General features: G+C 39.0%; 2 protein-coding genes across 3 annotated transcripts in view; both read right to left on the bottom strand.

Annotated features, from left to right (window-relative positions):
- Positions 1 to 15,481, bottom strand: LOC121956060 (coiled-coil domain-containing protein 134-like). Of its 2 annotated transcripts, none has more exons than XM_042504143.1 (7): positions 15,209 to 15,481; positions 9,207 to 9,338; positions 8,041 to 8,162; positions 6,448 to 6,532; positions 5,848 to 6,029; positions 2,289 to 2,360; positions 1 to 167 (listed from the first exon to the last, which is right to left on the bottom strand). In XM_042504143.1, exons 2-7 carry the CDS (start codon positions 9,307 to 9,309, stop codon positions 42 to 44), a joined length of 690 nt encoding a protein of 229 aa, XP_042360077.1. In that variant the 5' UTR covers positions 9,310 to 9,338; positions 15,209 to 15,481; the 3' UTR covers positions 1 to 41. The 2 variants fall into 2 exon arrangements, with proteins under 2 accessions (XP_042360077.1, XP_042360078.1); XM_042504144.1 differs by having other exon boundaries at positions 9,207 to 9,335.
- Positions 15,482 to 16,502: 1,021 nt separating this feature from the next.
- The window catches only part of LOC121957230 (meiosis inhibitor protein 1), an 81,283-nt gene continuing 72,376 nt past the window's right edge, over positions 16,503 to 25,409 (bottom strand). Inside the window, exons 31-33 of the mRNA XM_042505769.1 lie at positions 19,255 to 19,376; positions 17,767 to 17,810; positions 16,503 to 16,534 (exon numbers count right to left, since the gene is read on the bottom strand). Of these exons, the coding sequence (XP_042361703.1) occupies positions 16,503 to 16,534; positions 17,767 to 17,810; positions 19,255 to 19,376 (198 nt within the window). The remainder of the gene's footprint in view (positions 16,535 to 17,766; positions 17,811 to 19,254; positions 19,377 to 25,409) is intronic.

Here is a 25,409-nt window from a genome sequence, read left to right as displayed (position 1 = left end):
TCCTCTTCTTCTCTGCTCTCCACCGGCGCTGACGTGCGGCGCTATAGCTCGGTGCGGGAGCGGGAGATGCGAGGGCCTTTCCGGATTTCTTTCCTCTTCTCCTCTTTCCTCCTCCTCTTCTCCTCCTCCCTCAGGATCTTCTGGAAAGCCTCGGCAGTGTGGAGCACCTGAAGCACACGAGTAAGAGTTTGAGAGACAGATCTGTTTTTATCAAGGCTGTGTGAGACACATTGCTGTTTTTGAGGACTTAAAAAGACATCGACTCCTTCACAAAACTGCCATCACCTAATTATTGTCACCTTATTTTCCCCAAAACAGTCACAAGAAAATCAGAGAAGCCACCTCGCTTAATATTTTTCAAAGAAAAACCCATTTTGCTTTGCACTTTCACACAACTGCACGGAAAATGATGTATTATTCCCGAATTTTATACACTTTTTAAAAATATATATTATTGTTATTATCTCAATGGGTTTTATTTTCCATCTTATGTCATTCATTCTATTTTTTATCCTTATTTTTATCTTACTTAGACTATTGTTATAAAGTGGGTCTCAGCCATGTGAAAATGTATTCTATGTATTTTATTCTGACCTTATTCTATTTTTACTTACAGGTTTTATTTTGTTTTTATGTCTTCCATGTCTTTTGTGCGTGTAATTTAAAAAGGGAATAATTGACTAAATATATAATATGATAAAAAATATATGTCCTTCTACTTGAGATAAGACACATGTTGGAAATCAGCTGTGCGAGAGGAAAAATAATGAAAACTGGTCACCTTTTCTTTACCTGTTTATAAACCTTGTCATTTGAATAGTTTGTATCTCTCATAAATGATTTACATAAGCCAAGATTGTTACCTTTATTTGTTTGTTAGTTGTAGTTTTGTTTTATTTTCTACCATTCTAGCAACATGATACCAGTCAAAAACATTCAGACGCTGACCGAAGTCTGCCGAGCGGCCAACGGTGTCAAAAGAGTGGTGAATTAATGAGTCCTAAAACACGGAAATCCGTTAGCCGTTTAGCACTTCCGATTCCCTCGGCTCAAAGTTTCTGGGTTTTTTGATAGGTTTTCGGTAAAATGCCTTAAATAAGGTCTGTGGTTAACACAGGCTAAAGCCTATTTACACGTTTTGTTCTGCAACATAAAATCGTTCGCTTTAACACGATTTTTGAACTTTTAGGGTTTTTAGGCATCATTATAAAAGGCGGTTGCTAACAAATGGCTAAATGGGACTACAGTGTTTGTTCGGGGACGTTAGACGTCATCACAGTGGACACAGAAACTCATTAAACTCGCCGCCTTTACAGCTTTACAGCAACAGTCGTGCTCGAACTTATAGATTTATCTTTATGGATGTATGGTCTGTGTGATATATGTGTATATATGTATGTATGCATATAGGTTTTTGTTTATATATATATATATTTATTATATATATATATATATATATATATATATATATATATATATATATATATATATATAATATACATATATATATATATTTATTCATATATGGGAGTCATCTGATTTCATGTTCCTTTTTGGTCATTACGTTTTGATATCATTCAGCTTTTACCTGTCTGTCGTGTGACTACCTGATCATTTGTTACTGGGTCCTGCCGCGATATAGGCGGCGCTACATCCACAATGGATATTGTTTTGAAGCCCTGACGAAGGCTGTTGTTTGGTCGAAACATGTTGGCTTTTTTAATAATTTAGCCACTATAATAAAAGTTTTTTAATGTAATTCCTCCTCCTTTTTCACATTCTCGTACTCTTGGAGTGCCTGGATTTCTTTCATGACCTACATTTGACTGTGATCCGCACAGCAAACCAATCATCTCTCTTTTTCACATGATAGATTTATCTGTTTATAGTATTTTTCAGTTATGTTTTAACGTGTTTTTACAGTGAAGTTGAAAGAATCGGGGTGGCGAGGTATAAGAAGTGTGACCACGATGTTTGTTTATAGCCTAACAATAGATTTTTGCTTCTGGCGATTTTATTTACACTTCGAAAAAAATAAAAGTGGTGTTCATCTGTGAAGATTATCACGCTAAACAAAATGTGTAAGTATCATAAACTTATTTTTGGCGATACTCGAAAATCCCATAAGGTTTTTTGACGAGGGAGCCAGTGCAATGCTAACTTCCTGGTTGGCCTACAAAAATACGTCATCCCTTCACCGCTCTATAGTAAGAAGGATTTTCTGAAAGTGACACACAGAACCTAAAAAAGAGGCCGAGAGTGGGACAGCATGCGTGCATCTTACTCACATCGTCTCTCTCTGTGCGGTACGGGTTTATGAAGTCTGGGGATTTCTCCGTTATTCCCAGCTCCTGTGACATCTGAGAGAGGAGCAGAACAGACAGATGACGGAGGAAAAGAGGAGAAAGGGCACGTTATCGTTTCTTTTGAAGAGATAAGGAATGCAAATGAAACAGTCACATCGATTATTCTGCAGCTGGAAAGCGGTGTGAGGCAAACAGCGGACAAAAATGAACATTTCTTCTGTCTAAGTTATTTTGTCCTTTTATGATTCCAGCTTTAGACCCTGTGAGCTACATGCAACAGAGTTGGGGGATCAGAAACTAAAGAGTGGGGTTACTGAGGCAGGAGTGAGGGCTGGATGCACACTTTCAGGGCGCTAACCGCTTTGAGTCTCAGAATTAATCCACAATATAATCCTCTTGGCACATTGCTAAGGTCACAGATTAATCCTGCAGGAGTTTAGTTCATTAACCCTCACATTAAACGGGGAATACCGTTTTATCTGCTTTGCTCTTTAAAGTTTCAAAGGCCACAATACATCATTGACTAATCTGATGACAAATGACACATTTTGCAGTGACGGCAGAGCGGCATCAGCTGACACTGAGGACGTTTGGTGCCCTGAAATCTCCTCATTTGCTGCATTACCTGAACTATGGTGGTTTTGTCGTGTCCATGCACTAGTTACATTCACACCACTGTGTGCAGGTGATGAAAATGAACGAAGTGATTTGTTTGAATGACTCTTTTGATAGTGCCCGTTCAGCCTGTCGAAAGGTCGAGTGCTCACGAATCCTCGACTTTTCAACTCGCTGTTATCACAGAGGGAACCGCTCATGCCGCTACGGTGAGCGAACTAGAAGCAACTGAATCAAATCGAGAGCAATGGTGCATTTACGGGTTCCTTGCATGGTCGTTCTTCCAACTATAATGTGAAAGAAGGAGCGGTGTGTAGAATTTAGTGACATCTAGCGATGAAGATTACAAAATGCAGCCAACTGAAACTTCTGCTGGTTACCAAGCGTGAACGCCACGTTAGGATTCCTTCAGTTTTCATTGTTTAGGAGGTTTTTGCTACAAAGAAGCCACATGATTTAAACCAGTAAAAACACTGAATAAAGCATGATAACTACGGTAGTTTCTGTGAAAACGTCACAGTTCCCACAGCTAAAGGTGAGCTGGATTTAAGATTTTTTTTTACTTCAACATACAGCCTTACTTTTTGGTCAAAAAGTTATGTAATCTACTTCAACCGATGCAAAAAAATAAAACTAGAGCCAAACACCTTAAAAACAAAGAACATATTATGTTATTAAAGTATCCATTTAGTTTGGCTTGAAAAAAGTTTTTTATTTAATCAGATGTGGTAAAGGTTTATGAGTGTTTGTGGCTCATCTATCCGTATCTGCCAAACGTTAAATTCGAAAAATTATTTAAAAATAGATAATACCAATAATTTTGAGATTTCATGATCTAACGTCAGAAAAAAAAAGATTCACAAAATCCTTCTCCCAATGTCATAGCATTTTTAAGAGTTTTGAAAGATTGATTTTACGCATTTTAAAAACAATAACAATAACTTTTTAAGGATCTGCAGTAACTCTGGAAAGCGTGAATGGTCCGACCTAAAGCCAGTGTTCAGTTCGTCCGTTCTGGGCTACTGCAACAAAAACACGATGATTCTTATTTTCAGGTGATTAAACACTAAAGAAAACATACGTATTATATTATATTCTAATATATCCCCCTAAATCCTACACACTGGACCTTTAAGCTGAAATCTAACAACAAAGAAGATGTGATGCAATTTAATGCTCGAGCATTTAAACAATGAGGTGCTAAAAAAAAACCCAACCCAAAACCAACCAAAATGGATCAAATGAAGCCATGAAATATGATCGAGAACCAGATATTAAGATTATTCTGTCACCACATCATTGCCGCAGAAGGTGGACGTCTGCTACCTGTCCCCTCCAAGAACGACAGATGGTCACTGACATTTCTGTGACATCGTATCGAGCTCATATAGCTCGCCTCAAAATGAATATTTCATCTTCATAATGTAAACCTGTACGTGATGACTGGTAATGAATTGAAGAGAAGTATTTGCAGGGCGAGTCTTTATAGCTGTTGAACACACATAACGCGGTGTTAAGTAGAAACTGAAAACATATTTTGCAAAAGAAGTCTGAAGGTTTCGGAAGGTCGTTCTATACATGACGCTGTGAATCAGTCAGCCCATCAACACTGTGCACGATATTACATTCAACTGGTTTTCATGTTCTCTCCTTCAGAGAAAAGGGTGCATTTTAATTACAGTTATATTGAATTCTGCATCTACACTTCACACTGAACAAGCATCGTATATACATCTCTTCTTCTTTACATAATTATTTCTGTCCTCGTCTGCCTGTCCCTTATTTATAATTTCATTATAGCCTTCAATGTTAAGAGATAGTATGTAGTGACTGAGACTGAGAACTCCACTTGTCAAAGACCCTTGAGGTTTTTTGGATTTCCCCTGCATGTCTCCTTTTCTTAAAATGTATACCACTGTCATTTTTCATTTGTGCTAAATCAAATCAAATTGTCAAAAAGATACTAAATTAAGTCAAATCGCACAGTAAAAACAAACTAAATCAAATCGAATTGTGAAAAAGATACTAAATCAAATCAAATCGCACTGTAAAAACAAACTAAATCAAATCAAAATGCAAAAAAAAAGACTAAATTAATCAGTGATCAAAACAAAATCACACAAATTAAAAGAATGACTAATTTTCATATTTTGGGGACATTTATTTAGCGTGAGTCCACATTTTTTCTTTTGTTTTATCTCGGCAGCATCACTCGCTCTTTCCTTTCAGCTCTGCAGGCGATGTCACTAATATTTTCTAAATTCAGTCAAAAGCACACATTTTACAGTCGGCACTCAAGGCTAGAATCCTTTTTTTTAAAAAACACTCTTACTGCAGAAACATCAGCAAACTGTGACAGCGCTGTTATTGACAGGTAGATTAGTTACAATAAGAACAACAGGACCACGATCGATCACAGAGTCTCCATAATATCACTCATTTAAATGTAATGCTGAGAAATGTCAGCACTGATTTTCGGCTAATTTTACCTAATTTAAAAATGACTATAGTCAAACTGTATCTACATCATCTGCTATTTGGATTTTATCCGCTCATATTAAATTGTGTTGTGTATTCTTAATTTGTGCATTATTAATTGTACATTATTTAACAATATTACGTGCCTTTTTATCTTAATGTTGTTTGTCTTTACCATTGTACATACTGTATCTTCATATTGTATCTTTTTTTTTATTATTTTGGGATGCCTTTTAATGCCACAACTGCCGATGAAAACGAGCTCGCCAGCTAACTTGATGCATTTGCATTTTTTTTTTAACCTTTTGAAACCTGTGCACATTGGCTTCATTTCTTTTATAAAAACATGAAGAAGGCATAAAGCAACAAAAGAAGTTATTGATGAAAATTACAAGAAAAATGACTAAAAACAGGAAAAAAGTAAATAAACAGGGTGGTCTGGTCTTACAAGTGTGAGGACATGTTGGTGGGCTCCTCCTGTGAAAACGCCCGTCTGGTTACAGAAATTCAGCCCCCAGCGCAGCAGACCGCCCCAGTCTGTGTTGCGGTCGTAGTAGTGGTGGACGATGCGTGGGAAACGTAATGCCACGTCCCCAAAAAAAGCCGTATTCTCCACCACATGAGAATAAGCTGTAGAGATTTATTAAGAGAGGAAACAGATATAAGAAACAAGATAGACGATGATATGTAACACACAGAAAATGCTGATGAAAAGACAAAAAAGGGAAGCAAATGGTTGATTTTATTAAAGGAACACTTGAACAGAAATGAAGAAAAAGGAAAAATGATATTCGTGACATTCGGACAGACGTTACAGCTGATATTACGGCACCAAACGAGGACGAGGATGTAAAAGAGTGATAGAGGTGAGGCGTTTAGAAACGGGTAACACAGGACAAACCAGTCAGAGCAGAGGTGGTGGAGACAGACTCAGAGTGTGAAAGACACACTAGAGATGCTGCTAAATAAAGCAGCTTACATAAGAAGAGCCAGAGACAGAGAAAAAAATGAAATGATGAAACAGTCGAGGTGTTGACGTGAAACGGACCTTCTTTGATCTTGTCGTCCATTGGGAAAGGGTCATCAGGCTGCATGTTGGCCGCAACCAGGATTTGTCTCGAGTCCTCCAGCACCTTTACAAAGAGAGAAACTGCTCAATAACCACTTTTTATTTTCTTTAAACCGTGTGGTGCTCTGGATTTAGGCTGCAGGTGAGAAATACAGGTAAGATTTTAGAGGAAAAATGTGTTCCTATCATGATAGTTTCACATTCAGTGCAGAAATCTGCTCAAATTACTAACTTCACATTGGACTGCCAAACAACAAGTAATCAGATAAACAGGTTTTGAAGAAATAAGTTTATAACTCTTAGTTTAGAGCAAGTTAAAGGGACAGTTCACTCCAAAATGATGCAGCTGTAGAGCAGCAGCTCCTGTGTTCAGCGATGTAAAATCACTGTTTTTCTCAGCAGAGTCTGATATAACAGCTTCAGTTCCTCAGCAGAAACGGCTGTCTGACAGTGAGGTAAAGTGGTGAAAATAATCTAAATCTGGCATACACTTACACTGATATTTATTTTTTTCAGATGGCTAAAATATATTCTGTTGTTTCTGAGATAGCAGTAGATGCACACTTCTGTGTATTAATACAGTTTGCAGGTGTAGTTTGGTAGAGAGAAAATAGTTCCTACATGATAGTGCACTTAACAAGGTGCGTGGATTATCTTGAGTCATGATTTCTGGAAAGAGACATTGCTGTGGAGTTGTAAAAATATTTTTTTTTTGCGCTTTGAGTTACACAAGCCGAGTGCCATCTAGCTCCATTACACTGTGGAGAAGGCAGATGTATCTCCAACACTCTGCAACTCCAAAACAGTTAAGACTGATAAAAAGCACCACAGGTAAGAGGAAAAATAGGATTTTTTATTTTTATTTTGGGGTGCTCTGTCTGTTGCTTCTGAAGTTGTGTCAGGAAGAATCACTGCGTCCACACACATCGTGCCTTCTGAGAGACGACTTCATGTCATATTTGGGTTAAAACATAAAACTGAACACAACAAAACATCGACTGAGATCAGAGTCAGCGCAGCGTCTTCGGGGATAGTATATAGAAGAGATAAAAGCAGGATAACTGTTAAGCACTCTCTCTCTCTCTCTCTCTCTCTCACACACACACACACACACACTCTCAAGTTGTGTCAGGAAGAATCACTGCGTCCACACACACACGGTGGTATAGAAATGCTGACAATGCTCTCCAGTTGCTGAAGGTTGACTCTGCTAGTTGTCCTTGAGAGGCACGCAGATGCATAGATAACCGTCCTCTGGGAGAAAGAGCCACACTGTAAAAGCAAAGCTCAGAGCTCAGTGTGAGTGAATGGCACCGCCAGCGGCTGAGTCTGAATTAACATTCAAATGAATGCGAGGAAACATGCTGATGAATGTAATCGCTGGATTTCAAGCTTTTGATTCCGCGTCAGGCTGCGGACCTTCTCATCCTTCAGCATAAGACGGTCGAGCTCTTAGATGTAACTCTCGCTGCTTTTTTTTTTTTATACTAGTGGCCTTGTGTCTGTGCTTGATTTAGCTGCTGCCCACAGACTTTGTAGCATTTGACGTGAGAGCGAACAGACGCGGCCTACCTTGAAGAGTCCTTTGAGCATGATGTCTATGATCTTGTACTGCTGGTTGATGTCGTTCAGCTCGACCAGATTCTTGAGGGCGTTGAGCTGATCTTTCCTCTTGGTCTCAAACAGCCGCTTGTCTAATAAGAGGAGGTCAGGAAGACACACGCTCTCCACATGGACATCATCGCATAAATGCTCTCTCATGCACCCATCTGTCGCATTAAAAAAGACTTAGAAACGTTTCCAAACACACATTGACTCACACACACAATAAATTCCTCCTCATCCGTTCTTTTTTTATTTCTATATAATAGCTTTTTTAAAATATATGTAAAATAAATGATTTGGGACATGATTAGATAATTTATTAAATATTAAAACATAACTTAGGGACTTTTTTCTTTTTATAGGGGTGGGTGGGGGGCAAAAATATGTCAAATATTTTTTTAGGCACTGGGGAGGGACTTATGATTTTTATTTTGGCTTTAGGGGAGGGATATACAACTTTGTCTTGTATTTATTTTTCTGAGGATTTTTCAAAGAAAAATAGGCATGTTTTCTTTAAATGTTTTTTTTGGGGATTTAAAAAGATTTGAGGATTTTGAGACTTGAAATTTAGCAATTTTTTTTCTTCAAATAAACATTTTTTTTGTGATTTTTAAAGTAAGATATTTGATGAATTTGTTTATTTAAAAAAAATAATTATTTAATTTCGGGTGATTTTCAGGGAAAAAACGTTAAAAAAAATCTTAAAATCTTTTGGCGATCAAAACAAACAAAAAAAAAAAAATCCCCACAAATTTTTAAATGAAAAAAAGGCAATTTCTTTTCTCTCAAAAAGTTTCAGTGATTTAAAAAAAGCAACTTTTTTATGTTTTCGTTAAAAATCTCCCAAAATGACACCTTTAATCACAGCCAGAAACTGTAAAAACAGAAAGTATTTTGGGGTTTTCAAATTTCTTATGATCCTTGAACATATCACACCTTATGTGATATGTAGGTTTGTGATACAAAATTCCATAACTTTTCCAAAACTTTCAGGGTATATTTAGTTTTCCAAAACTTTTCCAGGTTATTACATTTTACATGACTTTTTACACGTCATGGCTGTACGAAGCCTGACATCCATAACCATTTTGTGCATTTGGCAGCAGCTCTGCACAGTGGCAGCAGAAGGATACAGATCTCCAAGTTGGAGTCATGCCTCAGTCTGTGCGTGTCTGAGTCTGCCGAGCTGAGGGCGGCGGCGGCGAGCGCCAGGACCACTGCGCATACACTCCACATGGTCAGCAGGGGTCGGCAGAGGCACTCTTCTGGAGAAAAAAAAAGAGCATGAGATTGTTTAAAATCAAAACATTGGCACACAGTTGCATGATTTCGACGTGTGTGAACGCCTGTACACGTCTCACCACGACTATCACTCTGAACGCATTATCTTCTGAGTCAGAGATTTGGCTTTAATCTGAAAACACAGAGCTTTCTCTGAAATACGTCTCTTATTCATGAAGCCATTTTTCCTTTCCAAGAGCCGCCAGAAAGACTGTCTCTCTTGTGATACTTGTGGCGTACGTGAAACAGAGAGACATGTTCGGGATAAGTGGTCAATATGGAACACTAGAGGGGAGCCGGCATTTGAAGAGGAGCTCCTTATGTTCCTTTTAAAAGACACATCAGATGTCTGGCACTTGCATAATCCCCACAGGAGCATTTACAATCTCTGTACCAGACTCTCTCTCTCTCTCTAGTCTTGCTTTCCACTCCCCTCGGTCCCCCCGGTCTCTCTATCCGAAAGCAGTGGTCGTCTTCGACATTTTCATCCAGTTGCAACTTCCTTTCCCTCAGAGGCTTTTTTTTTAAAAGGAAGGATGAAAGCGAGAAAGATAAATACAACAGCTAAAAATAGAGCCTCCTCAAATGAAAATTTGATGAAAGCCACAATTTTTAAGAAAACATTAGGAGAAAACAGAAGTAACTGGAAGGAGAGGGGCGAGGAGATAATGTTAATGAAAAGCTAAAAGATATAATTCACATAATTCATGCATAATTTAGCACAGGCTCCATCAATGATACAATCAGGGGGGAGGCGGAGGGGTGTCTTGGATGGGGGTGTAGGGCACACAAGGAGAGCCAGATTGTGAGACGCAGGAGGAACGAGATGAGCGGAGGGGCGTCGAGGCTTTTTAGAGAGGGGGAGGCGGGTGAGGGTAGAGGAGTGTGAAGGCGAGACCCTGCGGGAAATAACAGCTTTTCCTGGTGAATATTTCATTCATTCATACCTTCGCCGAGACGCAGTGGCAAAACTTAAGAGATGCACAGATAGGAGAGCGAGCGCAAGATAGAGGAGAGCGAGCCTGTGCAAGAGGATAATGAGCACCAGGGACTTGATTTTGCACTGACAGAATTAATCTTTTGCAAGCCCGGCTGCCAATTCTTGAGTCTGAAGGACTAGGAAGTGAGCAAACGTCTCGTGTGTGAATGTTAATTTAGAGTGAATGAGCGCCCCTTAAGATTCTCACTCAAATCAGAGGAGGAAAAGCATATGCTCGTAGACATACGCTACCCCTCTTCAGAGCGCTGATAACACGGACCAACAGCGATTATTTCAGAATAAAACTTGCGCCTGCTTCTTTGCTTTTAGAGCCAGACGACAGCGGGACTACTGTCCAAGGACTGAAATCTTACAGGAGATCTCAGTTATTATTCTGCCAATGTGACATGAAAAAATGTCCCGACAACCCTCCTGTTGCCACCACTTTGTCTTTAAAGGCAAACTTTGCAGATTTTCAACCAGCTTTTTGGCTCAACAATGTGAGTAAACTCCCCTTCATCTTATCTCCTTTCTCGACTCCAGCTCAAATCCACCAATGAAAGATTTTCGCTGGTTCTGAGTTTGTTGTGAAAACTACTGTACGTCCATGCTCTTGTATGCCCGCCACCACAGACACAAGGAGTATGAAAGCGGATCAAGAGAGTCCGGCAACTCTCTATCACTTCCTCTCAACAGCAGCAGTTTGTGGACTTTGAGTCACAGCGTGGATAACTGATCTACTGATCCGGTCAGAGCTGAAGAGCTGATCAGATCAGATCGATGGATGGGAGGAGCAGCTCATATAGAAACGGTTAACGCAAACCTTTAGACCTAACCCAAGCAACGGTTAAGTTTCACTTTCACTGCACCTGATGTTCTGCTGCTCCATCTGTGCCCAGAATATGCTCTGCGCTTCAAGAGTGTAATGCAAAGAATAACCAAACAGTATATACACTTCAACAACACTCCTAATGAACAGTCCAGCTCCAAAAATATAAAATCTTTTGGCGACAGAAGGCGTTTTGATTGTGGCAGCCCACCACAAATAAATGAATATTTGGGATACCCTGGTCTTAAATTATGATACAGATTAGGGTCCAACAGATCATCTGCCTAGCTGATTATCAGGGCTAATATTTGGCATTTGGCTGATTATTTGTATCTCAATGATTGCTAATAAAATAAATTAATTAAAAAGTGCAAAGAAAGCGTCAGCATGGGAGGAACCTTTACTTTGTAAAACCTAAGGGAGCTATTTTCATTATTAATTTTAACTTAAATTTCACTTGACTTTATACAAAAAGCTGCAGGGAACTTTCTGTATATAATGAACATTTTCTTCAAGCATTTAAACAAAGTTTTGTGCAGGAGTTTGTCAAATTCTAAATACTGACATAAAGATTATTTCATTTTTATTGTATATGCATATAAGTTCCAAATACCAGTTATTGGCCTCATTAATTACTAATATTAATTTAATCACTAATTACTAATTATTACTAGAATCGGCCCTGAAAAACAATATTGGTCGACCCCGAATACAGATGACAGTAAATCAGTAGATAGATTTTTTGAGTGCCACGGCCTCTGCAAAACGACTTGTTTCACTAAATTTGATCCTTTTGGCCAGAAAACATTTTGAAAGTCTAGAAGAGTCACATGACTCTCATGACCACATGATCCACGTAATTTTACACCTATGAAGTCAGTCTTTTTTGGCTTCATTCACCACTATACCACTTTAAGGAATTAACAGAGCCCTGCCTTGATGTTGTATCCAGTTATCGTTATACATCCATTAAATGACTATCATTCCAGTACTGCGCAGTGCATTCTGGGAATTGTAGGTTTTCTGCCTCTTGAGCAAGACTGAACCTCACAGCCTTTTTTTTCTCTGGTCAGGAAGCACCAATGTCAAAAGTATTTGGCTCTTTGAACTGCACAGGCAGCCCAGTTTTATGAAAAGCCCATCTTTCCAGCACTGAAGTACCTCTTTAAGTGGTGGTCTCTGTGGTTCCTGAAGTCTTTTACTTAAAAATAAAACTTTTTTCCTTACAGAGTCAGCAAAAACAAGCGTTTCCGAGGACAGCTGAGTGAAGACAATGTTCGATTAAGGCCAATTTGTGCGTTCTGAGAACATCTTTTGGGTAGCTTCCCAGCTTTCTGAGAAATGCAGCACTAAATATCCTTAAGTGCTGGTCGAAAGCCTCAATATTTCTAGATAACAGCCAAGGAAAAGGAGGGGGACTCGTCTCTCCTGTGGCAGCGGCTCGTCGGGTTATTTGATGTTCCTGTGTGCTTCCATGCAGTCAGGCATGTAGCTCTCTGACAGATATTTATGGGCAAAAAGAGGGTTATCGCCACCAGCACAATTTAAAGCAGTCAACACACACTGTGTATCCAGCAGCTGAAAATGTTTCCGTGCAATAGGGCAAAGTGCTGAGAGTTTAAGAAGTAGTGTAGGAAGGACATTAGGAGCGGATCAATCATCTCTAATGTGGCACAGGCAGCAAAGAAATGAGTCTAAATGCATCCATTAACTGTAAGCAGGCAACACTAATTACACAGGATGATCATTTAAGAAAATCTCAGGCAGACGAGCGGTAAAGCGCTCATGTTGTGAGATCAGATTTCACTTGGCTGCAGCCAGACCAAATGAAAGCGACTTGGACACACTGCAATGCAAATTTCAAGAGCTCCGTGAAATGAGACCTTTGGCAGACAAACCACAAACACAAGAATACTCAACGTGCTTCGCTTGGGGGCCACTTTTGCAAAATGACAAGAGGCCAGGGGCCAGTCGCAGCAGCCCCATATGTTTCTAGGATTTTAAAGAAATTTCTCAGATTTTGGGACACTTCTAAGATTTAAGGACATTTCTAGGATATTAGGATGTTTCTCGGATCAAAGGATGTTTCAAGGATTTTAGGACATTTTTTGGATTTTAGGATTTTTCTCCAATTTTAGGGTGTTTCTCGGATTTAAGGATGTTTCTCGGATTTTAGGACGTTTCTTGGATTTTAGGGCGTTTCTTGGATTTTAGGATGTTTCTTGGATGTTAGGACATTTAAGGATTCTTCTATGATCTCAGGACACTTCTAAGATTTAAGGACATTTCTAGCATTTTGGGACGTTTCTAAGATTTTAGGACGTTTCTTGTATTTTAGGACATTTCTCAAATTTAGGGCTTTTCTCGGGTTAAATGACATTTCTAGGATTTTAGGATATTTCTCAATTTTTAGGATGATTCTCAGATTTAAGGATTTTTCTGGGGTTAGAGGTTTCTTGAATTTTAGGACATTTTACAGATTTAAGAACATATCTAGAATTCTAGGATGTTTCTGGGATTTTATGACATTTCTAGGATTTAAGGACATTTCCCATATTTTAGGATATTTAAGAGCATTTCTAGGATTTTAGGATCCACCACTGACACTTTTTTTTAAACAAGCTCTATTTTGATGCTGTTTTATGCACGCTGGCACCCTTTGTGTACTTAAAGTATAAAACAATTCAAAATGTAAATCACTTTATTTTTATTGCGAATGAGATCATGGTTGTGGGGCCACTCGGCACCCTATCAGGGGCCAGATTTGGCCCGAGGGCCGTAAGTTGAGCATTAATGACATGATTTCTGCCTGTGATCACGACAACACCACCCCTACTTCATCCATCTCTCCTAACATGCACATACTGTGCACGCAGCAGCCGAGCAAGACCATCAACACAACACAGCTGCTCTGCAAGAAACGAGCGCTGGATGCATTTTACTCCAGAAAGACCCACCGGTGGTCGGCGTCCAAGGTGGGAGGGCCTGCTTCAGATTTGGCCTGTCAATGTGGCACTCAAGTCAGGCAAGGTGTGTTCGCCGCAGGGAGGTCTGAAGGCAGTGTACTTCTTGCTGAAGCCGTGTAAGCCCACGTAAATCTCTTGGCCGGGGGAGATTTTTCTCCTCTGCCAACAACAATCTCCTGCAGCACAGAGGCTAAAGTTTTTTGATTTCCTGTGTGGGAGATCCAGGTTTGTCAGATAAGTAGGCTAGCATATCAAATCATACTACACACCCGTGAAGATAGCTCCACTCTGAGCTCCCTTTGGCATCAAAAACAGGCACTCTGAGATCTGAAATGTCTCTAATCCCTCAAAATAAATAAAAAAATAAATCTGAAAATCTTCAATCAAGCGTCCAAACTGTTAACCGAGTCAGTGACATTAATTTCAAGAGACAAAACTAAACCTTGAGGCGAAAAGCGACTCCTCAGAGGATGGAACAAGCAAGATGCTTATCAGTCAGCTGGATGTGCAGCGGGAGTGGATCCAGATCCCCCTCAGGCTGCCAGGCTGCTGTGGGAGGTTTGAGGTTCAAGGACTGACACATCATCTCTCTCCCTCTCTCTCTCTCTCTCTCTCTCTCTGCATCTGCGAGGCTCTCCCCCTGTTATCATTCATGCAGAGCCACAGCCACGGACATGCGTGATGGTGATGGTGATGACAGAGCCTGGATAAAGACTGTCATGTGGACTATCAATTACAAAACTGCTTAATTGATTGCATGCACCCTACCTGACCTGGCTGCGCCCTGAAACGCACGGCTGTCTACGTGCAAAAATGAGTTAATTCACTTAATTTTCAGCATGATGTAAGAGCATATCCACTGGTGATACACACCAACTCCGCAACACTACATCATCACAATTATTGATATAAGACTTCCTCCAAGGGTGCGCTTTTGGGAAGTATTAGAAGTCGCACATTTATCCCGCCTGTCACCGCAGCTGCACGCCCGGCTGGGTTCACCCTCCAGCGGGCAGCTCAGGTGATCCAACCCGCCAACAGCGCTCCACGTTACAGCCACAAAACTCGCGGATCACTCACCGTGTTGTAGCGAGAAACGGCGGCGCCACACGGCAGCGATTAGCGGCCAAAGTAGTGCAGTTTAACCTCTTTTTTTTGTCTTTCTTTTAATCTCCACGCGAGACGTTTGAGGTCAGCTCGCCGCCGCTGTGAGGGGGGACGGGACGGTCCTCTGGATCCTCAGGTGACAGCAGCGCGGAGGTGGAGGTGTTCATTTACATGCGGCTCTCGCTGCTCCACTCCGCCAGCGCCACGATCGCACCGGCTGGCTCGCCTTGGACGAATGACAGCCAGCGGGCGCTAACCGGGGAGGAGGATGTTGTTTCCGCACGGAGGATTTAAAGAGAGACACCGCCAGAGCGTGGGGGCGCGTTCCGTTTCCTCGTGCCTTCCCTCCCCCCACAGATGTGATATATAAATTAATTTTTGTTTGTTTTCTTTTGTTTCTGTCAGTGTCCATTTTTTTCCATTTTAAGTTTTTTTAAAAAAAAATCGATTTATGTATTGATATTATCATTGTTTATTATTATTATTATTTATTATAATCTTTGTAGAATATTAATTATCTCTACTCTCGTGTATGTTTGTGTTGTTTACCTTACGTTTCCCTCACGTGGTTTCCTCCAGATTTATATATATATATATATATATATATATATATATACATATATATACTTAAATACACACACAGATATAGATAGATAAACTGAGTTATTCATATATTTTTATTCAGTGATATTAACATGTTTTTTTCCAGTATGTTTTTTTTCTAATTTTTTTTATTTTTTATAATAATTAATTTATTTTTTTTACATTTTAGCATCTTTGAACTTTTATTTAAAAAAAACAGAAAGGTAAATAATTTAGAATTTTCGAATGCAAACATTTTTAAGCTAAATTTATCAAAACCACTTATCTTTTTATTAATGAGGAATTACTTAAGTTAAACTTTTTTTGCCTAAGCAACTAGTACAATCATTAAAAAATTTGTATATTTAAAAAAATTGTTTTAGCTTTATATAACGTATTTACAGCCATATTTAACAAAAATGTAATAACATTTGAGAAATTTAATAATAATAATAATAATGATAAATAATTAACTTGCAAGCACTGGTAATCAGAGAGGTATAATTAGAAAAAAAGAACATTACTTCTGGCAAGCAGTATGGAGACATTTTGTGGTTTTATTATGTATTTTTAAATACATAATAATTATATATATATATATATATTATATATATATATATATATATATATATATTATTTTTTTTTTTTTTTTTTTTTTTTTTTTAATAAAAAAGTGTTTTGTGGACTATAAAACATCACCTGACTTTCCATCGGCTTGAGGAGATAATGACTGAACTTTCATTTCTTGGTGAACTATACCTTTAAGGTACCTTTTACTGTTTGCTTATAAAGTTTATTGCAAATTACAGCGCAGCGTGTGAGAATTTTTTTTTCTCCGTGTATGAATACCTTCCTCCTATGCGCCTGTGTGTCATTTAAAGTGCACATGAGCCTCTACAAACCTCCTGTAATGCCTGAAACCAAATCCACGCATCAGTAGACATTTTAGTTAAATATCAGCTACTAAAAAACCTAATTAAAACATTTCTGCAGACTTTTGCCCAAGGCTGCCGTCTCCCAGCAGCTACACCCCTGAACAGCGAGGCCTCGTCCACGAAACTGTCACTATCAAACACACCAGCAGCCTGCAGGCCGAGGTGCTGACGGGTAACCTGTTATTTACAGCTGTGACCCTCACTGGAAGAAAAGCTTCGAACTGGTGTTCATATAAAAAAAAAAAGTGCTGAGAGATGAAGATATGCGCTGCTACGACCAGGTCAATTACCCCTGTGGATCGTTTCTCATTTTCACGTGGCGCATGAATCATTTCTATAAAGTCAAACGTGTCCTTTTCACTTTTGTGCTCCTCTCTGTTACTGACTTCACAGGAAAGACGAAACTATCCAAATAATAAATGGCTGCAGTAATGGCGGGTTTCACCTTGACCACCTCTTTGACTCCATAGTTGTAAAATTCTAATAGAACAAGAAAAAAAAAAGTCAGTGAGGTTTTATGTCCGACTGTGTCCCTAAAGTGGTGTGGAAAATACTGCAGAAGAGACACCCTGGTACGGTGTTGCAGTTCATCTGTGTGAAAAGTGCAATACAGATAAAGTCTGACTGATTGAGTATCACTGTTGCCCATATGAGTAATTTTACAACATTTACTTCTAATTTATTTCATTTCCTACTGTAGGAAAGTTGTGCTGTATAATGTACACCAAATTTTAATTCCAATAAAAATCTAAATTAAAAAAAGTAGCAAAAACACAGACATGGCCTCTAATTAAGACACCGTGTGTTTCTTATCTTTAAGTGACAAAAGAGAACTGCTTATCCAATTTACTGCTTTGTAATACAAACTACTTGAAAATACATTCAGTAATTCTCTCAAGGTATTAAACGAAACTGTCAGACGTAGGCTTTAAGCAGAACGGTAAACACACTCAGTATATCGGTGTTAAAAACATCTAACAGTAAATGAACAATTGAACAAATGTCAGCGTGCTATCACCGTGAAGTCAGACAGACAAACGAACACGTCTCCAACGCGTCTGAAGGCGACAGTTAAGGAAGCAAGGTGAGTGAGTAGGTGTGTATGTGTGTGTGAGACTTTATATTCAAAAGCAAAGAGTCTAAACAGAAACTATAATTAGGTTTAACATGAATGTATGTGCTCTCTACTTGCACATTAGTGTAACATATATCCATGTTTAAGGACTTTACATCTGTTTGCTTCCCGTCAACTCTACAATAATGTCACTTTTGACTCGGATCTTACCTGTTGATTCTCCAGGACGTGCGTCAGTGAAGTTATATCTGCTGTTTTGCTCCGTCTTACACGCAGCTCTATATCCTGAGCATTTTAGAAGCAGAGCGTTCTGCTGGCTGACACTGTAGACCTGCTGAGATTGTGCTTATTTTGTCACTTTCCCTTCATTTTTTGATTTTACCATGGTTGGCGTACATAAACACTTTCCTTTTCTGGCTGTATAATTCTGTTTATTGATGTTTTACCCATTTTGATGTGCTGCAACCTACAGTCCAGCCATGAACGAAGTAGATCAAAGAATTATGACCATGTTTCAGTCAAAAAATATGCTCATCTTAAAAATTATACAGATCAGTATATAAAAAAAAGTTAGGTAGGTATTTTTTCAAGTGGCTAAACACGTTTTGATATCAACTCCTGTAGGGTGCATGCCTCATGTTTCTACAAAGCGGGAGCGCGCCGACCGACAGCCACTCTAAGTGTCTCACACAGCCCCACTTCAAAAATCCAAAACTACACTTTAAGGACGAAGAAGTACTGTGATCACTAAGGTTGGAAGCAAAAGTAATGATGTAACTGTAGAGTTGACGGTAAGTAAAAAGACATGAAGTTTATAAAACGCACACATGTCGCACTACACTGTGTAAAAAAAGAGAATTGTAACCAAAAGTGCATAAATGAGTGTTTTTTGTATCAAGCTACGGCTTCAGTTACAGCTCCCAGTGTTGCACTTGTTATTTATTTCTTATGAATGTGATGTGACAAAACTGTTTTTATATGACTGCGGCTAATAAAGCTAACATCAAACTGAACAGACCGAGTAAATGAGTGTGTGGGTGGGTGAAAGGAAGGATGGGTGAGCGTATGTGAGAGTCAATCAGCACGACAGATGCACTGAGCCTTTAAGCACTACTGACTGAAATACAGTAACGGCCCCGTGTTGTACAACGCACTTTCAAAGAGATTAAGTGAAGAGTGCAACACGTTCAATAAATTGCAGGAGAAAATCAATGAAGATGCTGCTCTGATGTTTGATGTACAGTATTAGTATTTTTCATGGCGTGCTATGAGTGTGTGTGTTGCTGCTTGTCAGAATGATATAGAGACGCATGTCTGTGGTTTGTGCAGGGTGTGAGATTGGTGTGATTATATATATATGTAGTATGTCAGGCCGTGTGTGTTTTGTGCACTTCACATGAGCGTGTTTCACTTGAGGTGAGGGATACAAGACGTTGCTGGGCAGACTGGGGCTCTCGGCTGGTCTCAGGAGGCCGAGGGACTCCAACATGCTCCTCACTCGCTGTTTGTGCTCCTCTGAGAGCTGTGGCTGCAGGATACTGCTCTGGATCTAGATAAAGAGAAGAGTTAGATTTTTATCTTTGTTGAAGGAAAAGGACCCTATTGTAATCTAAGAAACCCTTCTTCTTTTTCCTCCAAATGAATTGCCTTTTTGAGGTGCTTAAAATGCTCGAAAACTCATGAAAAAGTGATTAAAAACCTGTAAAAACACTGAATAAAGCAGTTTAATATTTAAAAAATCTGTGTTTTCCCATGCTGCTTGTCACTGAGGGGCATCTATCTGCGAATGGCTGTCAGTGTTTGGTTTATCTGTTCAGGGCTGCTGTAGAAACATGGCGGTAAACACGGCAATGCCCATAAACACAAACATGCTCCTTATGTAAATATAAACGGCTCATTTTATGGTAACAAAAATATTCTGATTTGTATTTGCAGGTAATTACACAGTTTTGTGACAGAGTTGGCAGTTAAGCTTGCCAAGATGTCCCCAAAATGTTCAAAAGTATGGTTATGCAACACACCAGTCCACTGACATCATGGGTATTGAACGAAGTACTCTGTTGGTAATGCATTACTTTAAGGGTACTGGTATTGGTGCTGGTATGGTCATTTTTTTCCCAGCCTTACAGAAGAGAGACAGAGCAGACGAGACAAGCAGCTTAGTGAGAAAGGGATGGCAACATAAAGGTGAATGGAGAAATTAAGAGAAATAGCACAGGACATAATGCCAATATCGGGACTAAAGGTTAATAGGCAGTGAAGAGGGAGATGAGAAGACAAAAGCTAAAGTAGGATAAAAAATGTCTGAATCAGAGGAAAGAGGCTTAAGGCCTTTTTTCTACCTGGCTTATGACATTTTCCGAAAACTGTACCACTTAAAAAATTAAATACATAGGCAAGCTGACAAATTATTCAGAGGGACTGTCACTCACACACACACACGCACACCTGGGATTTCAGAGTACTAAATAAAAAAGCATTACAGGAAGCGTCTACAGCCAAAACAAAACTATTTATTTCAGCTGTGACAGGAAACACAGCAAAGTTACAACCATATTAACAGAAAATTGTTGTGAGCAACAGCAGCCCGAGTATCGTGATCAAAGCTCCCTTATAATGTCAACAAATCATGATCGCCGGCAAGGAGGCATAAAAATCTGAAGCTTTAAGAAGTTTCCAGAGAGAAGAATTGATGGATCGTCATATAAAAAAAATATTTAAAAAAGTGAATGTTGCACTCAAAGAAAAAGCTGTTTTTATTCGGCAGCAGTTCCCATCAAGTGACTCTGGAGGATGATATTTTGAGCAACAGGCGGGTGAAGGAAAGGGCACGCTGAAAAACTTGTTTTAACACTGTTCGGTAAATTAGCAAAAGGGGAAACAGGGGCGAACAAAGGGAGGTTAGTGGGGTGAGAACAATTTGGAGAGCAAAAAAAAAGAGCAAAGAGGAGGCAAAGGAATAGGGGGGGAAAGCTAGAAAGTGAAATGTCAGGCTGTGCACACCAGAGTGACACAGAATGAGAGATGGGTAGCAGAGTCCCTCCAGTCTGGGGCAAGTTATTAGAAGTCTGCAAGCGTTAGAAATTATGAAAAGGGACTCTCCCCTAAGACCTGCTCTGATCTGATGAGCTAAATTAGCATGCAGCACATGCTGCAGCTTCACCCCTGCTAACCCTTGACACTGGCCACTGGATCATTTAGACGCACAGACAGAGTAATAAATGTAGAGAGAGAAATAGGCTGGAAATAGTTATGTGCTAAAGCTGCAAAAGCAAAATGTAAGTAACAGTGAAGGCTGAAATCTTATAAATAAGAAAGTAGTATAAAGAGCAAAAGTCTGCACAGGGACGCAGGTTAGGCTGGTGGATGGGTCAAACAAACACAGGACTTTCCCCTGCAGAAGGCTGGTGTTTGTGTCCCATGTGAAACCAACTGAACTTTGAGTTATTTTAAAATGAGATGTCACCATGTTTTTTCCCCAAAGTCTAACTACATAACTTTACTTTCCTAAACTGAAAATATACCTAACTTTACGTTTAATATCACAACGCTTAAAACAGTTTCCCCCCCCCTAAATCTTACCTATGTAGCTTTACTTGCCTAAACCCACCCTAATTAACTTTATGCTAAGAAACATGATGAAGCCTTACCATGTCTCTTTTTTAAAACCTAACTCGCATAACTTTACCTGCTTAAATTGAGAGTACATAACTTTATGTTTAATACGTAATGTGACAACGCCCAATCATGTTTCTCTTATGTACTATACTTACGTAAATATAACATATGTAACTTAACATTAAATGTGTTGAAACCAAACCATGTTTTTTTCATTAACCTAACCTAATTAACTTAACTTGCCTAAACCCATCCTACTAAACTTTATATTAAGTACGTGACAATGTCACCTATATATATGTATAACATATATAACATTACATTTAGAACATAACTTTACATTAATACGTAACGTAATGTGACGATTCAAAACAATGATTTTTCCAACATCTAACCTACATAACTTCATTTGCCCAAACCCTAATGTCGTAACTTTATATTAAGCAAACAACCATGTTTCTTTTCCTAAACCTAATTTTACGCCAAGTACATAACTTTACAATATTTACGCAGTGTAAAAAAGCCCATCCATGTTTCTTTTCCGAGACCTAACCTATTTAACATTATACTGAGTACGTAACTTTCTGATATATAATTTGACAAGTACAACTGTGTACCTTAACCTAACCTACGTACCTTTATTTGCCAAAACCTAATGTATGAAACTTTACATTAAGTTCGTACCTTTATGATAAGTAATGTGAAGATGCACAACCATGTACAGTCCTGAAACTAACTTACGTAACTTTATTTGCCAGAACCTAAAGTACGTAAATTTATGTTTAGTACATAACTTTAGGATAAGTACGTAACGTGACAACGTCAAACCATGTTTCTTTTCCAAAACCTTACCTTTGTAACTTTATGTTAAGTACATAACTTAATGAAAAGTACATAATGTGATGATACACAACCATGTTTATTTTCCTAAACCTATCCTACTTTATTGCCTAATTCTAACCTATTTAACTTTACACTAAGTACATAACTTCACAATATTTACTCAATGTGACAAAGTCTAACCATGTTTCTTTTCAAAACCTAACCTACATAAATATACGTCAAGTGCATAAAGTGACGACACACCACCATATTTCTCGTCCTAAAGTATGCAATGTGACCACTCCTTTCTTGTGTCGCTTATTTGTTAGATATCATACAAACCATTGTATGAGAATACGGTGATACACACACAAATGCTTGCTTATATCACACTGTGTGCATACATACTAATACCATGTGCACACACACACACACTGAGTTGACAGCAGTGACATGACTCATGGGGAGAACACAAGATAGCGATATGACACCGGATCACTGACAAATGCTGAGAAAAAAGTTTCCTCACAAGCTGAGATTTCACTTCAGTCCGAAGGCAAATCAACAGAACCTACTAACAAAGTTCAATGTGTGTGAGTGTGTGTCGTGTGACAGATTGGAGCGGAGGAGATGACAGGGGAGAAAACTCGTAGTGTCTTGAGACTGTTAGGAGAAGTGTGTCTGTCACATTGAACTCTGCCTTCCCTAAACTGCCTCCATGTCTCCAGAAACACAGTCACACACACATACACACTTACACAAGCAGACACTTGCGCCCGCATTCACACAGTTTATGATTCCCTGGCGAACACTGCACTGGGAGCTGCAGTTTGTGCCATCATTCTGTCACTCCTCTGATTCTGAGCTACTTTCAGAATACTAAATGCATTTCTGGTCCCATATATGATGCCAGACTCAAGCTGAGCAATCTGATGTGGCTGCTACTCCTTCTGTGTTTTATAGTGTCTCAAAGAAAACCCAGATGGGCTTTATGCACTCGCTGCAAAGCTAACAAGGGTAACGACAAGGACACAGTTCATCATGTTCACCTTATGCTGAAACTAAATTTTCCCAGGGAGTGCATCATGCATTTTAAGCCATCTCATACAATTCCATATTTCTCCTGGGAATAATCTGTGTGATTTTATGAACAATACCAAGTGCATTAGAGATGTGTGCCACATTAGTGTTGTGAACACCAGCAGAGGCCTACATTTCTAAATCAATATCTGTATATAAACAGTAGGCGGGTTTCCATTAACCCTAAAATTGGGTTATTTCTGCCTCATTTTTGTGGGAAATGGAGATGCGTTTTCCACACTCATTGGTGAAGCTCCACAATCAGGGTTTGCATAGATATGGGCAAGACAAACTCAAGGGTTTTTTCAAGCACTCATTTTTATCTTCAAGGATAAAATTGTTTTCTCCACAACCATCTGCTGCAAGAGAACTGTGCAAATTCATAAAGGAAGAAAACAGATGCTACCAGGACCTAAAATTAACTCATTAACTTGTTATTTATTCGACTGGCAAAGGACAAAAACCTTTAAAACGTTTTTTGATACGTCAATAAACATCCTGTTTTCCTCTAAATTAAAGTACTAATTCAAGTGAAAAGAAAAAAGATTATCAAGGTAATCCAGGATTTAAATTTCACAGAGTCAAATTCAAGTACTTCAAGCACCTTGTACGAACCCCGTAATAAATCATTTTTGCCCCTCTCAAATTAACTTAACTGCACAATATTCATTTATAAAGGCCTCAAAGGCTCTACTTGACCGAGGATGACATAACATCATGTTATCTTTCTAATCTTAAAATATAATTTGCCTGACCCTTTGGCACAAGGACATTAATTTTTGTGTCATTTTTAATTAATTTGTTGTTTCCATAGTTAATCTTTGATGGATATGAACAGTGACTACAGAATAGTGCAGAACAACCTGCAGTGTACACACCTTAAAATAATAACTCACCAACCAGTAGGAACATTTAGACTGACACTAACATTTTAACATCCAGGGGTGGTTTACATCCAATATCAGCATTGAAAGGGCGGAATAAACTACAGAGACTGGATGCACATACTCTGTATTTGCAGGAGGAGACTGTGTGCAATCATCTTCAAACAAATGGCCAGCAGCAACAAAAGTGTCTACTGAGAGCTGAACAGATATTGTTCTGACGCTCAGCTTTACAGTCATCAGCTTCAATACCAGGAGGAAAAGAGATGGAGACTTTATTCTTGGAGGATTTGACTGGCGTCCAAAATTTTGTCAGTAAGTTCAAATAGTATCTTGACTTGGCAGCTCTCACTGCAGTTATGCAATTGTTCCTTGAATACCTAATGCTGACCAGCAGGGTAGCGTGTGCGTTTTTGTGCTTTTACAGGTTCTATTCCTCGCTTCAAACTGCCAAGTCAGGAGTACAACGAGGGCTTTGTTTAGAATAATCACATTAAAAATGAAAGAGACACAGAATGGAGAAAAAAGAGAACGGACATTAAGACACAAGCTAAGGCCATATCAACATAAACTAGAATTGCCGGCGTCCTTTACGGTTATGAGCCTCGGTGCACCAGCCAAGCTGCACTTAGAGTTTACATCCACGTCTGTGACAACATGGATGCTCCACACACATCTTTCCCCCGGCAGCACAGAATATTTATACAATCAGCACAGTCTCAAAGTGGTCACCCAAGATTAGTATCACCAATTCAGTTTCTAACCAAATGTCTCCCCTTCTCTTCCTGATTTATGACTTTTTGAGTATAAAATGTCAGCACTTCAACATTATATTCTACTGTGTGAAATTTGAGCCTATAAATCATCAAGTTAGGGCCAAAAGCATGTTTTACGAGATCACCATGACCTTGACCTTTGACCACCAGATTCTAATTGGTTCATTCTTGAGTCCTAGTGGACGTTTGTGCCACATTTAGGAAAATTCCCTCAAGGCCATATTCAGATGTCGCGTTCACGACAATGAGACAGATGCAAAGTCACAGTGATCTTGAGCTTTGACCACCAAAATCTAATCAATTCTTCCTTGTGTCTGAGTTGAGTTTGTGCCAAATTAAAAGAAATGTTTAATGTGTTCTTGAGATCACAAGAATGAGATGAATTGGATACACGGACAACCC

This window comes from Plectropomus leopardus, chromosome 17 (genome assembly GCF_008729295.1).
Source record: "Plectropomus leopardus isolate mb chromosome 17, YSFRI_Pleo_2.0, whole genome shotgun sequence".
Classification (NCBI taxonomy): Eukaryota; Metazoa; Chordata; class Actinopteri; order Perciformes; family Serranidae; genus Plectropomus; species Plectropomus leopardus.
Note: the sequence above shows the minus strand (reverse complement) of the source record. Positions and strands in the feature narration are given on the sequence as shown.

Bases quoted from the DNA above. Each gene is read 5' to 3' on its own strand.
- LOC121956060 (XM_042504143.1), bottom strand. From the start codon at position 9,309: ATGTGGAGTGTATGCGCAGTGGTCCTGGCGCTCGCCGCCGCCGCCCTC. The intron at 6,030-6,447 runs GTCCGTTTCACG...AAATCTCTACAG, and splicing joins GGACGACAAGATCAAAGAAG to CTTATTCTCATGTGGTGGAG. The intron at 2,361-5,847 runs GTAAGACCAGAC...CTCCTCTCTCAG, and splicing joins ACCAACATGTCCTCACACTT to ATGTCACAGGAGCTGGGAAT.